Source organism: Montipora capricornis, chromosome 7 (genome assembly GCF_036669925.1).
Source record: "Montipora capricornis isolate CH-2021 chromosome 7, ASM3666992v2, whole genome shotgun sequence".
Taxonomy (NCBI): domain Eukaryota; kingdom Metazoa; phylum Cnidaria; class Anthozoa; order Scleractinia; family Acroporidae; genus Montipora; species Montipora capricornis.
The window spans coordinates 18484515-18499514 of NC_090889.1; the positions used below are offsets into that span (position 1 = coordinate 18484515).

At 38.6% G+C, this 15000-nt stretch overlaps 2 protein-coding genes across 2 annotated transcripts in view; both read left to right on the forward strand.

The window, feature by feature from the left end:
* Positions 1 to 9732, forward strand: part of LOC138055741 (protein sax-3-like) — a 12874-nt gene extending 3142 nt beyond the window's left edge. Inside the window, exons 3-5 of the mRNA XM_068901620.1 lie at positions 3860 to 3895; positions 5959 to 6057; positions 9650 to 9732. Of these exons, the coding sequence (XP_068757721.1) occupies positions 3860 to 3895; positions 5959 to 6057; positions 9650 to 9732 (218 nt within the window). The remainder of the gene's footprint in view (positions 1 to 3859; positions 3896 to 5958; positions 6058 to 9649) is intronic.
* A 2007-nt stretch (positions 9733 to 11739) lies between these two features.
* Positions 11740 to 15000, forward strand: part of LOC138057533 (tyrosine kinase receptor Cad96Ca-like) — a 13284-nt gene continuing 10023 nt past the window's right edge. The window contains exons 1-3 of the mRNA XM_068903523.1: positions 11740 to 11916; positions 12961 to 13077; positions 14153 to 14337. Coding sequence (XP_068759624.1) covers positions 11751 to 11916; positions 12961 to 13077; positions 14153 to 14337 — 468 coding nt within the window. The 5' untranslated portion in view covers positions 11740 to 11750. The remainder of the gene's footprint in view (positions 11917 to 12960; positions 13078 to 14152; positions 14338 to 15000) is intronic.

Below are 15000 nucleotides of genomic sequence, written 5' to 3' on the forward strand. Positions count from 1 at the left end.
CGGATCCCTGCTTTATACGCAAAGGGTTCTGGGATCGCGAGGGGGAAAACATTGTAAGTCGCTGTAAGAAACTGTATAGCGGTAACTTCTTTCGACGTCCAAAAAACGATTTTGGAGAGAGATCAACAATTTTTTTTGACACAGTTTATTCAGAAATCGATCTAGGCAATGTTTATACTTGGCAAGTGTTAGTTTTTGTTTGAATAACCGTGAAATATGAGATAAAATTTGCTGATCAACTTCTTTGCTTGCGTAATGTTATAAGGTTTATTGTGAAATGGTCATGAAATATTAAAAAAATCAGGTATAAATCTGGAGGAAATAACTCAATAAAGCCGTTTCATTTGTATTTATGTGTGTATAGCGGGCTAGCTTTTGGCCTGTTTCTAAACTCAGCAATCCAATAATATTGGAAATATGCTTGGTGGCGATCATTGTGCTGTGTGGGTTTGTGACCAAGATCGAAAGTACCCAGAAAAGCAAAATATTCTTCCTCACGTTGAAATATTAAGATTTTACTCTTCCAGGAATTAAAAAAAAAAGGGTTTGTCGTTGACTGGCTAGATATTCAACGTTTCAGTGAGCACGAAGGTCTCTTCAAATCAACTTTGTACATAAAAGAGTACGATTAAGAGAGTAAACCTTAAAGACCTGCTCCAAGGATCAGATATACAGAGAACTAGTATATAAAGATGACACTTTTCACGTATTGTTTGAATTTGAAGCTTGACAAGTTTCCTTGGATCCAGTGAAATACTTGTAGATGGAAGTTTGACGGAAGGAAAAAGTTATTGAACAGCTGAGGCATATGAATTCCCAGTGTTATCGAAATCAATTGAAACAGAGAATGCTGTACTCTCTAGAAGAGTAGCATTACAACAGCTTCCTCGAGACAGATTAGGAGATTGAAATATGGTTTGCTTGAGCATAATCGTCGTAATACATTAAAGTGATTCAGGGATACATTGTAAGAAGGGAACGTTTTGTCACGGGCAGGGATTAGCTTTTAATCTTCTCTTCAGTTCTTACATCAGTTCCTAGGGATACGTTCTCCACAAGTAGTTGTTCAAAAGAGCACCTTAGATCGAAAGATTCGTTTACTTATTAGCGCTTCTGGTCCAGGCAACGCATTGCGATTGGTCAATGGATTACAGGCTTAGAACGTGATAACGTCAACTACAAAAGGGGTGATTAACATGAACTACGAAGGTGTACCTACGGCTGCACGAAACATGGTCCATGTTGATGACTTAAAAATTGCAGTACCGCTAGGCCATGAACTAGTCCATCTAAGACCAATCGCAGTGGTTGCTTGACCAGGATCACTACCCTAAACCTTCTGGACGGAACGTGACTTCTCAACTAATAAACTTAAAGTAACAAAGACTAAACCAACCGAAATAAACAAGGGATTAACAATATTAATTAATGTACCTGGCTAATCCAAGCCTAAAACTAATAACGTCAATACGGGATTAATTGTTAGTACGGTATCGGAATCTCTACAACAATAAGGATGGAACTACAGGGTTTTTTCTCGACAGTACAACAACATTCGACCTAACCTTAGTTTAGCGTTACAATCTTTATTTACTAATATACACTGAAGACCAGGAGTACAGCAGTTGCACGACAACACTTACTAGAAGCTCTTGTCAACAGAATTCTTTTAGCTTCTCTAGTTAATTAACCCAGATGGATTAATCCCGAATAAAAAATATATCCTATTTTGTCCAGGTATGAATTAAATCGTTTACAAGGCCAGCACACGCACGAAAGTTTCCGTGAGAGACATTACAACGCCTTTGTGTATAAACCTAGTTTCCAGCACGTGCATTTTGCCTGGCAACGGTGTGGCTCCTTTGTTGAAGTGGTCACGTCCGTCTCTTAACATACTGTCTATAACTTCAACACAAGATCAAGTCTTTCCTGAACTATCAATAACTTCACACTACTTGAAGATAACTTCACACTGCTAGAAATAAGAAACACGCTTTACTCTAAAAAAGCTTTGTGCCTAGCAACACCATTCCTTGCGCACAATTAAGTTTAGCTGCAGAAGCATTTGTTACGCACAATTAATTTTAATGATACGACAAAAGTACTTAGACGCATCGTTAACTAATAAGAGAAAGAAACGATTGAACACGCAATTTTTTTTATTTATTTAACAACATGTACCCACAGAGTATGAAGAAAATAGTACGTAGCGACAATTTGTCCATAATAGACGAACTTAGAATGCGTTTTATTCCGTAGCCTCGTTTTCATGCGTGGTCTAAATGGAGGTTTCTAAAGCATCCCCTAAGAAGCCCCAGAGCAGGTTGCAAAACTGGCAACATGTATTTTTTCGTGTTCCTTAGGGTTCCCTCAACATATCTAAAGCAGTGGCTTGCTTTCAGCAGTAAATGCCTACGGAAATACAGATGCTGCCAGACTAATGCTCACCATATTTGATTTTAAAAAATCCTTGTCGGCCTTCCATGAATACCACTGAACGAGGAAAAAATGTGTTCGGCCACCTTAATAAAATGCGTTATATACATTTTGCTCTTATAAAGTTCACCCAAAAAAACCCGATTATCATTTTACAACTACAGAGTAAAACAAAAGAAGCAAGGCTGGATACTCTACAGCACATTACTCAGTAGTGTACGTTTAACTAGTCTCAGATACTCAAGCAAAGTAGCTCAGACCACGAATCAGTAGACCGGTCGATATATTTTACGAGCAATAGTACGTACAACGCCGATCTTGTTATTTGGGCACTTGAAAACACTTTCAAAGTCCTGAAAATGATTGCTGTCACGGTAGCGCACTCTTGCAGAGAAAAATAATGTAGTTGGCAACAATGAAAGAATCGCTAGTTTCCTCTTAATTTCTCGAGTATTGGTGCCGATGGCATCGCAGAAGATCAGAATATAAAATCCCTGCTTTAAGATTGAGGAAAACTGTACATCGAAGTTTTGAGAGTGTGTTATGAAACATTTCAAAGGGATAACTTAAGTTAGTTTTATTAAAATTATTAATTGGATATTTGGGAGCGCCTCCTCCCATACCCTTATCTATCTTTCAGTTTTAATAGAAGGCATAGCAAACATTCGCTTGCTTCTTAAGTTATATTGAGAAGTATTTTTGTGCGCAGGCAGCAGGGTAGCTAATTTATGCAGACCATTACTCTCTTTTAGTGATCAGAGTTACGCATAACTCTTCTAGTCTATCGATAAGCGTTGTTAAATTTGTATCTTCCAGTGCTTTCCTATGTGATGCTTCTGGATGCATAATCCTTAAAAGTCGCCTCTGAACCCTCTCAATTTGATCAGACAAATAGACTGGTAAACTAAAATGGAAACTAAGCTTGAGAGGCATATTCCAAGACAGAATGAATACATGGGCAGTACAATTGAACTAGAGAAATGTGGTCAATACCAGCGGGCTTAAGTTGCCTAAGCAAATAAATTCGCTGAGAGGCTTTCGCAAAAATTTTGTCAACGTGTTCATTTCACTTTAGGTCATCCTTTATAGAAACTCCTAATATTTTAGACAATTTAACAGTTTAACAAAACAAATGGGAGCTTTGACAATTTGTTCTCCACATTCACCAACGTTCATGTAATCGTCCAGGTATTTTAGTTCGAGCATTGGCATGAGTTGACAGAATTTTGGGTTTGGTTGAAAACAGTCCTGAATAATAAACAATAAATAATAAACAATAAATAATAAACAATAAACAAAGAGTTGGAACAAGAGTTTGCTAATTATGGTTGTAGAGTTCAAGCCATAGCTGTTTCGTTGGAGAACTCGCTCCCAACAATACACTGAAAAGAAATGTTGACTTTTCTGAATTCTTTTTTGATAGGGCACCAAGAACAAAATTCTCCCAAAACCAGACCAGGTAGGGTTTTTAAAGTGTAACGAGCTTCTTTGTTCCTTTCAAATATCTCTGTTCCACCGTTAGTCTGTTAGTAATCAATATGTGAGCAAAAACGTGATGGGACTTGACGGGTGTCTACTCACGCAGGTGTTTTTGTTTTGTTTTTTTGTTTTTTGTGTGTGTGTGCGTGTGTGTGTGTGTTTACGAATCCAGGAGGTGAGTATGTATGGCCGGATGACTTAAGTGTCTTTAGGTGAATCATCTGGCGTAACAGACTAACTTAAGAACTATGAGTTGGCTGATCTGCCACAAACTAGTGCAGTAAGATATAGTCCAGTCCTTTCATGGTAGGACTACCGTCTTTGCTCATTCCCAAGGGTATCTAGCCGTGGAACCTCCATCGTGATTCCATAAGTTCTGCATGAACAACTTCAGGCTGCAGAGAACGGCATATCTGGCACCAATAATATATCCCAAAAATATCTGGCGAACCATTTAAAAGATTTTAAATCACTTGAAGCAAATGCAAACTCTCATAAAGTTTCTTTGGAGGTGAGAGGGCAGAAAGAAAAAAGGCGTTTATTTTCACATCAATTGTTATACTAAACTCCAGAGTGTATCTAGGTGTCTTAGGATTCATACTTTTTACTTCTGTTTTTCTTTCTTCTACTTGACAGCTATCCTTAAGCCCGCCTCGATCAGCGTTTGCTATCTGCCGGTCTCCAGTTTTGTTTTGTTTGTGTGTTTGTTTGTTTGTTTTTTTTAATTTAAACTTGATTGTGGGGAGTGGGCCCCCACATCATCACGCGTGCTGTAAGTGAGGAAATAAGCATGAAAAAATGCAGTCGAGTTGATGTAGTGATGGAGCCTACTGCTAAAGAGTATTGATCATGCTCTAATAAGCGAGGAGAGGTTTACAAAAAAAACAAAATTGTTGACCAACATCTTTTGGTGACATCAATTGCGTTGTCACATTCCGTCTTCGCCCTGGCCCCTGTAAAGCATGTAATTTTCGCCGGATATTAAATATGTATTCGTATAAATATATTTTTTGCGATATAACTGGAAACGCAATATCTGAAGCTACTACAGACTCAACATCTCGTGTAAATGAGAACATAAGGATGAATAAGTTAAACTTAACGGCTCTGATCCTTTCTTGAAATTTGTCGAGTGGCCAGTGACGCAAGATCATTTCACCAACGTCTGTAAATACAAGTAAGACTATTCGTTAATTTGGTCATAAAATTCAAAATATTTAATACATCTCCAGTCGTTTTTGAGTAGAATGTTTTAATTTTCACTACCTTGTTAAATACTGGCACGATAAAATGAAGAGAAGCATGACTGAGATGTCACTTGTCTTTGGCATGCTAAGTTGAAAGGGGCCATGTCACGCAAAACGTTGTAATACCATTACACCCAAAATGCCCAAAAATTAGAATGAAACATTTAAATAACCACTAAAAACTGTTGAAAAACATAAAAGAAAGAGAAATTATGGATGGATAGAAAGGTACAAGATTGAAACGGATTGCATTTGGTCAACCTTGCAAAAAGGCGGCTCGACGTTTTTGCAATATACCAAAGTTCGTTTCTGCTCAGAATCATCTCGTTTGTGACTTAACGATAATTTTATCAGTAAAGGATTTTCCGTCACTACCATTTGCGAGTTTTAAACTCGTGATTAATTAAGGTTTTCCCCGAAACACCCTCAAATAACGTAGCATGGCCCCTTTAAGTTTTGCTCTCAAATTGATATTACCATATAGTCCGTATTCATAACTCGCGGCCAATAAATCTTCCTTTTGCCTTTGTGCTGATCATCCTCACTAGCCTCACTTTGGCAGAAAAAGTCTTTTGAATTTTCCTTTTGCTAAAGAGGCTAGTGAGGATAATTAGCACAAAGAGAAAAGAATCATTTATGAATACGGTTCATAGCAATATCTGCTAAATCGCTTGGTTCCTTTAAGCTCCAATAATCGAAGAAGAGTAGTAACTTTGCCCCTCCAAATTCGGCCTCGAATGGCATATATACTGCGCGTTGAAACATTTGCACCCATGCATGGTTCTGTTTTTTACAGCTACCAGAGCGATAGAGTGGTACTTAATCGTCGGCCCTTTTTCTGCTGTGGTGTTATCAGCATTAATCATCTGGTACCTTTGCAAACGACGAATGACAGGTACACATCACCGCATCTTAAGTTATTATAAATAGTGTTATGTTTCCATGTAGGTATTTGTGATCTCGTAGAGCAGTGTAATACATCGGAAAGGTTATTTTCTATGTTTAGTGTAGTCGTAGTCGTAGTCTTAGTCGTAGTAGAAGGCCTAAAACATTCGCAATTTCGTTGGTTGTCATGACAATTACCAGCCTTCCTCTTCGGTATAAAGTCATGTTTACTTGCTCTTATAATTTCAGTCTTCAAAGAACGTGGTATATTCATCCCCACCAACTATATATTTCCTTATTTTGTCTTCACATGATCTTTACGTCCCTGCACTGAGCAGCCACAGCGAGGTAAGTCAATTATTATTTTTTGGTCAACTCACTTGTACATATCAAATGAAAGATATTACAATTGAACCCAATGGGCATTCGGAAAAATCCGAGCCCCAGATGGGGTTCGAACCCACGACCCTCCGTGATCTTGTACGGATGCTCTAACCACTGAGCTACTGGAGACTCTATGGTGTGCAACCGTGAAATGTGGGTATTAGCGACTGACAGCATAGCTCATAACTGCATCGTGCAGTCACATTGAGAGCATCATTGAAATCTAGTTGCCTGTATTTCTGTGAACCATGGGGCCAACCAACCACCAAAGTGAGCGAATGTGAGAGAATGGCTAACACATATCAAATTAAAGGTATTACAATTGAACCCACTGGCAACTCGGAGCCCATCTGGGGCTCGGATTTTTCCGAGTTCCCAGTGAGTTCAATTGTAATACCTTTCATTTGATATGTCTTAATCATTCTCTCACATTCGCTAACCCACTTGTAATACACAATAATGCACTTTAAAAGAAATAGAGACCTTTGCTCAGTCGTTCTGATCTCATATACTGCTCATTTGTCTAAAGTGAACGTTAACGGTAATAATAGAATCTCGACAGACCTCGAAATTCGGTCGTAAGAAATGTTTCCAGCGAGATAGAAATGACTTAATGATTCTTAAAAACAAGAAAAAACTAGTCTCAAAAACTGGTGCAGACGGGTTAACGACAAACATTTCCTCATTCCACAAAATTAGATTGATCCTCTACAAGTCCAACCAAGTCATCTACCGCTCTCTCTATTGCTTTTGTTTTTGTATAAGGACAATTTTACACTCTATTCGATTTCCTTTTTCCGTTTTCTATCTTGTAAGCAATTTATCTCTTATTTACTTATTTGTCATTCTTTGTAGACAACTTATATTTTTTAACCCAATACTCCACAATACAACTCTACTTTACAATATACTGCACTGCACTGTACTGCAACGCACTACACAAGACATTAGCTAATTAGAGAGCTTAAGCAGGCAATGTTTTTCTCAACATGGACGTTGACCTGAAGTAATTTTTTTAATGACGTCACACGTCCCAAACATCAAGTCAAAAATGTCAAAAATGGGTATTTGCTGCCCGTGGTGAAATGAAAAAAAAAAAAAATGCGGAAAGGTAGGTTTATTTGATGTGGAATAACTCTATTAATTTATTCATTGATTTTGATTTTCTTTTATTCCTGCGTATACACTGGACAACAATCAACTTTATATTTCCTGTCATTTACGAGAGAAATTTGGCTCAAAACGGTATCAACACTTGAAAGAAACGTTCTTAATAGAAGGATTGACACCACAAAATTTATCACGTAGCCGCAATGTTATGGTACCATGTGAAACATCAATTATTGCTAAACAAGATAAAATCTTTTTTTTTTGACATAACAAATTATCAGGGCAACAGAAAAGCTTTGCAAAAACACCCTATATTTTTTAATTATTGCACAAAACTGTTCAGCAGGCCAAGAAGAAACTCTCTGCATATTGTAAAAAAAATCTGTGGAGCGGATTTAGAGCTACCTTAAATTTTCAATTATTTAAGGTGCCTCTAAATTCGCTGCACAGATAACATTTCAGAAATAAGAATGAGGGTCACCGAGTTCGTTTTTGAGATATGAGCAGCTAAAGCCAAAATATGGGGTGTTTTTGCAGGGCTTTCCTGTTGCCATGGTAATTTTTTACTTCAACAAAAAATGACCGAATCTTTTCAGCAATAATTGGTGTTTGATATGGTACCATAACCTGCATAACATTGCTTTAAGTGATAAAGCCTGGAAAGAAAAGATTGATTTTAGATCTTACGCATGTGAATAACCACCTGTACAAGAAGTAAGTTCAAGCCTGAGTGCGAAGGCATTTGGGTTGCCAAAGAAGTTCTGAGGGGTATCTCCACATAGATATCTTCCCTGAACGCAGAAAGTTTCTAGCCCTTGCTTGGAGATATCAAGTCGGTACTGCCAGATTCCTCATGTTAACTGTTTGCCTTTTGGGCTGTCTTTGGCTCCCAACACTTTCTCAAAAAAATTAAAACCTTTGGGTGAAAAGTTGCCCGGCGAAGGAAAACCAATCGTTTTGTTCTTTGATGACGGTTTGGGAGCGAGTCGTTCTCTCTCACGAATTAATATATGTAGCTTAAAAGATCACGCTGATTTGTTGAAATTTGGTTTCTTGCCTATCGAGGAATAGAGTGTTTGGAAGTCATGTCAGACGATTGTCATTTCAGACGGCTTGGAACGGAAATTAACACCGCCGATTGTATTCTTGCTGCCACGGACAAAAGGATCTCGAGCCTTCTTGTTGACATTAATGATCTTTAAGGAGGAACACGGCGACCCATCCATGTATGCAACGTATCTATGTTGATGTTGAGAAATCTGTGCGCACTAATTTATTCTGCTCAATCGTGGCTTGATCATGTAAAATTACGTCAAGTGAAGGCGTGGAATTTGAGTTAGATTTCTGGCAAGTGATCCTTTGTAAATGCAATGGCATTCCAATCTGGCCGGTTAAAGAGAGGACATCGAAAATGGGGTATTCTGACGCATCCAGCTTAGAATGTGGTGGTGTAGTCGTTACCGAGGTAAAGGCGTTTGATCAGAATTGGTCTGAAGCTGAGAGCAAAGAAAGGTCCGGCACTTGTCGTTTGGTGCTTTTGCAGCAGAATTTAAATCACAAACTGTGTCATGGTTCACAGATAATTATTTTATCAATTGTAAGCAAAGGATCCAGGGTCCCTCGATTCCAGAAATTGTCATCGAACATTTTTCAGTGATATATGTTAAACGGAATCACCATAGATGTTAATTGGAGTCCCAGATCTTATCTATGTGGCGGACGAAATCAGTAGAATAATAGATTATGATGATTACACCATCACTGATGACGACATATTTAAACTCTTAGATAAAGTGTGGGGTCCCCTTAAGTTTGACTGTTTTGCGTGTCTAATATACAATGATAAACTGGCCAGGCACGAGTGGTGTCAACGCATTTTGTTAAGACTGGGCTTCTGTGAAAAACTGCTTATTCCCTCAAGGGGGTGGGGGGCTTCTGAGAAGTTTGTTTTGGTTTGAGGCTGTTGAGATTCTTTCGTAAGGTCGAAGGAGTTGTTTTAATGATGTTGATTTATCCGTTCCAAAATGTTTGTTTCACTAAAGATATTTACAGGTGATGTACTTTTGTGCGATGTTTAATCTCCTGTTTTCTCCTTTTTTTATCCTCAGCAATTTTTGAGGTGGGCTTTTGGCAGGGGCACCCAACGTCAATTTTCGGAAAAGATCTGTTCGGAAGACGATTTCAGATCTAGAATTTTCGGAACATTTGTTCTAAAATTTCTTGCTTGCCTGCCTGTCCTAGGATTTTCGAACATCTAGGGGGTAAAAATATGCCTATATCTACCATTTAAACGCCAAAATACGTTTAACAATGCTATGTTTAAGAGGTTTTGAACTATATTCTCGTTGGGTGCCCCTGTTTAGGTAAAGAAACATCTTGTCCGTTGGCGCAACCATTGCTGCTACTTCCGGAGTAAATGAGAGGAATTGAAGGTGGAGAACCAAGAGAGTAGCCAGGGCCTTGCACGTGGGACTAAACTACAACGAGGCTTAAGGTTTCCAAGAATCTAGGACTGTAGATTAAGCTTAATTTTTCCTTAGCTTTGTAGTGTCAATTCATTCAGTAAACTGACTCGTGCGCTCAACACCAAATTCAAGCTCCTTCTTTATCTGTCAACATGTATGAGGTCTTTGCTGACCAATGCGCTCCTGTAACGACACTGTCGACATGTATGCCTCTCATTGGTAGTGAAGGCAAAATGTATTTCTGACAATGAAGCGAAGCGTAACAGACAGAGATATTTAATTTGCCTGCACGGACAGGAGTATTGACGGAGTTAGCGGCATCGCAGTTGGTGAGGTTATACATTCCCTTTCTTTTCCACAAAGTGCTTTTGGCTTTTCGTATCCAGTGGTGTCGCACTAATTTATATTACTGTGAATTGGTTTGTCTCTGGAGACACATGTCTGCATTGTGGCATGTGAGATGGTGAGCAGTATTTATTTTGTCAGTGTTCCTACAATAAACGGGCGTATGAGGTATTTGCTGGCCTAAAGGGCCCTGTATCTACTCTGTCGTATGCGTCTCATTCATTTGGTAGTGAAGGCAAAATTTCACGTTATATTCAGGATCCATTTAGAATTACCCATAACATCTCACATCCAATTTATAGCGTGTGTAGGTAAATTGAAGGTTTCAAGGCGTGTTCTCTTACAATAAATTAACTGAGAAAATGTTTATCGTCTCGTAACAATCCTTGGCTGTAACTTTTAAAAAGCATATCTCTTGTCTTTCTGAAATAAATATTGATTCAGTCTTAAGAAAGAAACAAAACTGCTTCGCAACTAGCGAAATCACTAATGTGACATGATTAATGCAAGCAAGTCAAGTCACGAACGTCGGTCTCGACCCAGTTTCTCTTCGGCTACTTGGCAAACGTCTCGTGCGTAAGCTCTCTATGATATACTCTACGTATGACGCTCCGTTCTGTAAACAGCATAACTAACCACAAGCAAGAGAGAATGAAGGTAGAGAACACATCTCCATGCCTCAGCTACTTTTAGCTTCGCGCCATGGTCACACAGCCAATGGCAACCAATCAGGTGTCTTCCTCCAAATAGCCGCGCATCTTGACCACGGGCTAAATTGAGATTGAAAAGAATTATCATTAGAAGAGGCCAATATATTATGGAAATGTTCTGTCCCCTCATCCTCAGACAGAATGAAGGAGAGAGAGAGTGTAGGGGGTTTGGCCGGGATACGTGAATTTCACAAAACATATTTCAAGATCAAAATTCTGTTCCCCAAGAAGTGCGCGATTATTAAGCATACATGATGTGAACTTATCTGGCATTGTAAAATGGCAGCTGTTGAATATTAAGTATGGCTTTCTTAGTTAGTTCCCACTACGGGTTTTCGGGCATCATACACCAACCTCCTTGTTTCTGCAATTCTGAACGTCATTTCGAAGTCTTTTGACTTTGCAAACGTCTTGGGGAACAGACACCCGTTTTCGTGACATATTCCAAGGGCTAGATTTTTCTCTTGCTTTCCGCTAAGTGGTTTCTGGCATTCGAACTACATTATTTGCATCATCCTTGGGAGTGTTCCCGCATCAAATAAGCAAACCAATTACGCTTTTGTAAACTTGCTGTGACAAAACGAAAAATAGTTTTGGCGAGCGGCAAGCAACCCATCATTGGAAAATGAGAGAACTAACACTCAACATTTCTGGATTAAAGATCACGAGGTACCGAGGAAGAACATGAAATGGAGGTGTTGAATGTTGAAGTAGACGCATGGGAAATATCACGTCGCCAGATTGCACTTGAGGAGGTCATTGGTTCAGGAGCATTTGGAACAGTTTGGCGAGCAACCTTGAGTCGTGAAAATGGAAAACCAGGCATACGTTTTGTTGCAGCAAAGTGCTTTTCTCGTAAGTACCATTCGGCTTTGTTAATTTGTAGTTTCCATCGGATACCGTTTAGTTAAAGAAGACAGGGAAATTTTTCACTGCAATATCACTGCCTGTCACGTAGAGGCTTACAAAACCTCGTTCAACATACACAATAAAAATATGTCGCAACAGAAAGAAACAAATCCTCATTACTATATTTTATGAAAGGGTGCAGCAAAAATCATCAATTCTCATTCATATCTTTTATAATCTACCCACCTTGATCTTAACCTCGAAACAAATGCGGAGATTACCAAAATAGATCACCTTCTCCTAACAGGTTTCCTACTCCTTTTCTCCTGCTTGATCCCTATTCATTGCAAGTGTGCAAAGACATTTTGTTCTTTAACTTTTATTTCAAACTTTCATGGCGACGTCTTGCCTCAAATACACCAGATATTTACCCTCGGTGCACATTAAGGGATAAAGTTCCTCATAAAATTCATAAATAAATAATGCTTTTAAACATTTTTGAGCCTATTTTCCACTGATACATTGCAGTTCAAAATACGATATAAGATGGTTAAACACCCCCAACTGGTTGACAGAGTGGAGATTTGAATCGATCAAGCATATTCGATTCTCCCTAAGCGTTGGAGCCCCAAACACTGAATCAGGAGCAGGCGTAGCTTAATTGACTGGTGCGCGTCTTTGACAGCCAAAGGACACAAGTTCGATTCTCAGCGACTTAAATGTCTGCATGTTTTAACACCTTCCTTTAATTTGTGTAGCTGTAGCTCTAATTACCTGTAAAATGGAGCACTGACAAATGGAGGGAGGGTAAGAAGCGCACCATCGGCTTCCATCGATATAAGCCTCCTATCCGAAGGACCAACCGGCATTAAAAGAAAAATGGACTTACCTTTATCACAATGCCTCATGACGTAAAGAAAATGAGACAAAAACAAGTCTGGGAAGAACAACCGTGTTCTTAATAGTTCATGACCAAGGAGGTAGAAATCCATGAAACACCGCACAAGTCATGTGTCCAATCTGATTGTACCCTGGTTTCATTTGTTGTAGCCACATCTGGAGATGAAGGAAAAGCCGCTCTGATGAGAGAAATCGGGTTGGGCAAAGTTATTGGAGACAGCCCTCAGCCGAATATTGTTCAATTCATTGGCTGTGTCACCACCCAAAGTAAGGATGTTATTGCAACTGCTAAATAGAAACAGCTGTGAGAAATTTGCACCAATAGTACAAGACCGCTCGTGAAAACCTTATAAATTGTTTGGGAAATTTTAGCCCATTTCGAGTAATGAGAAAATGGCCGTTTTCACCACATTTCCCAAGAACAAACTAAACCCTCTTAACGTCAAGTTCAATTCCAACAATTGCATAGCATAAGGTCAAGAAACAGAACAATAAAAAAAAAAGGTGAATCATCAAAGCAATGCCATGGAATAATGACAAAAGATATGACATTTGTTTTTCAATCTGAAATGCAAACCCTTGAATCTGATAATTTAAAAAAAATTGCAAATGGTTGGCTGTATAGAATGGTCATGTTCCTGATTTCACACTTCTACAGAGAACCCACTTGGAGCCATTTCATACATGAAAGTATTGGAGGCTTTGGTTTATTTATTTAGTTCTATTTGCAATTATTATTTTTTTGTTAATTTTTTTTGTGCGAGAAACTCGCTCAGGCTGCAAAGAACACCAGCGAGAGATAAATAATTTAAAGGAAGTGTACATGTTGCATGAGAATGTTATATCTTTAGAAATATATTGTAAGTTTTTAATAATCTCTTACTCACTATACTTTCGTCATATTAAAAATCCAGCCCTTGGAAATTATGAGTAACGTTGATTAATGTTTTTATTATTATTATATTATTATTATTATTATTATTATTATTATTATTATTATTATTATTATTATTATTTAATTCATGTCTTTCTTTTTTCTCACGTTTACATTCATTGTTGGGTAACATGACCTTTAACTTGGGGAATGTGTAGATATTCGCCCTTTTCTTCATTATCATCCTTTCTGCTCATTGAAGGTGAGCCGCTAATATGCGATGCAGACAAAGGTGGTTGGCCAAACTTTAATCTTCCAACACAGAGCCATGCAAATACTGCTTTATTTGTTTACTTCTTAAAAGCATCTAAACGTAATAATGATAGAGCCCATATCCACCTTTCCGAGAAGTTAACAGTTTGAATGCAGCATTATAGAAGTTGTCCAAACTCTGTGCAACCTTCACAGTACACCCAATTTTGATCATGGAGTACTTACCCTGTGGGGATCTTCTGGGGTACCTGAGAAAAAGCCGTGGAATTTTTGACAAACATTATTGCGGAAAGCTAGCAGTAGCGCCACTAAAGACCTATGACCTATTGTCATTTTCAAACCAGATTGCTACTGGAATGGTGTTCCTGGCATCCAGAGGGGTATGTGACACGAAACAAGCATGTCATACGATATGGTACTATTGTTACTTATTGTAATCTTTCACAGATTAAGATTGTATCTACGAAATGCATCATGCGATATGCTTACTCCTTGTGTAGACAAAAATGTGTGATCATTTTGCTATCATATTCTTATATCGAAAAGAAATGGATGGCTGTAGGTGACACGTACTAGCGCGCGCTTTAAACACTGGGTTTTTTTCATTGGGATAACGCTGCAGATCCATATACCGACCTATGCCTTGATATTACATAGTGTGATCTGCCGCCGCCCTGGCAGCTAAGATTCCCAGCCAGGTCGACATAAGCATGCAGAGCGGATATTCTGCGGAGTGGATCCGATGGGTACTCCTGCCCTGGTCGTCATGATAATTCAACAGTCATCTTTTTAAGTCAGTAATCGGGGAACATTGGCCATATCTCCAACAGACTACGTTATTTTCTAATCATATTAGTTAATTAACAATTATTGGATTTGGTTTTCCCATGATAGTCCAAAGTTTGTGTTATCTGCCAAAGCCGAAGGCTGAGGCGGATAACACAAACTGATGCCTTGATAATTATCGCTATCATGCAAAAACTGAATCCAATAGACCTTATTCATAAATGGCGGTCAATTTATAATTCTTTTGTCGAGGTGCA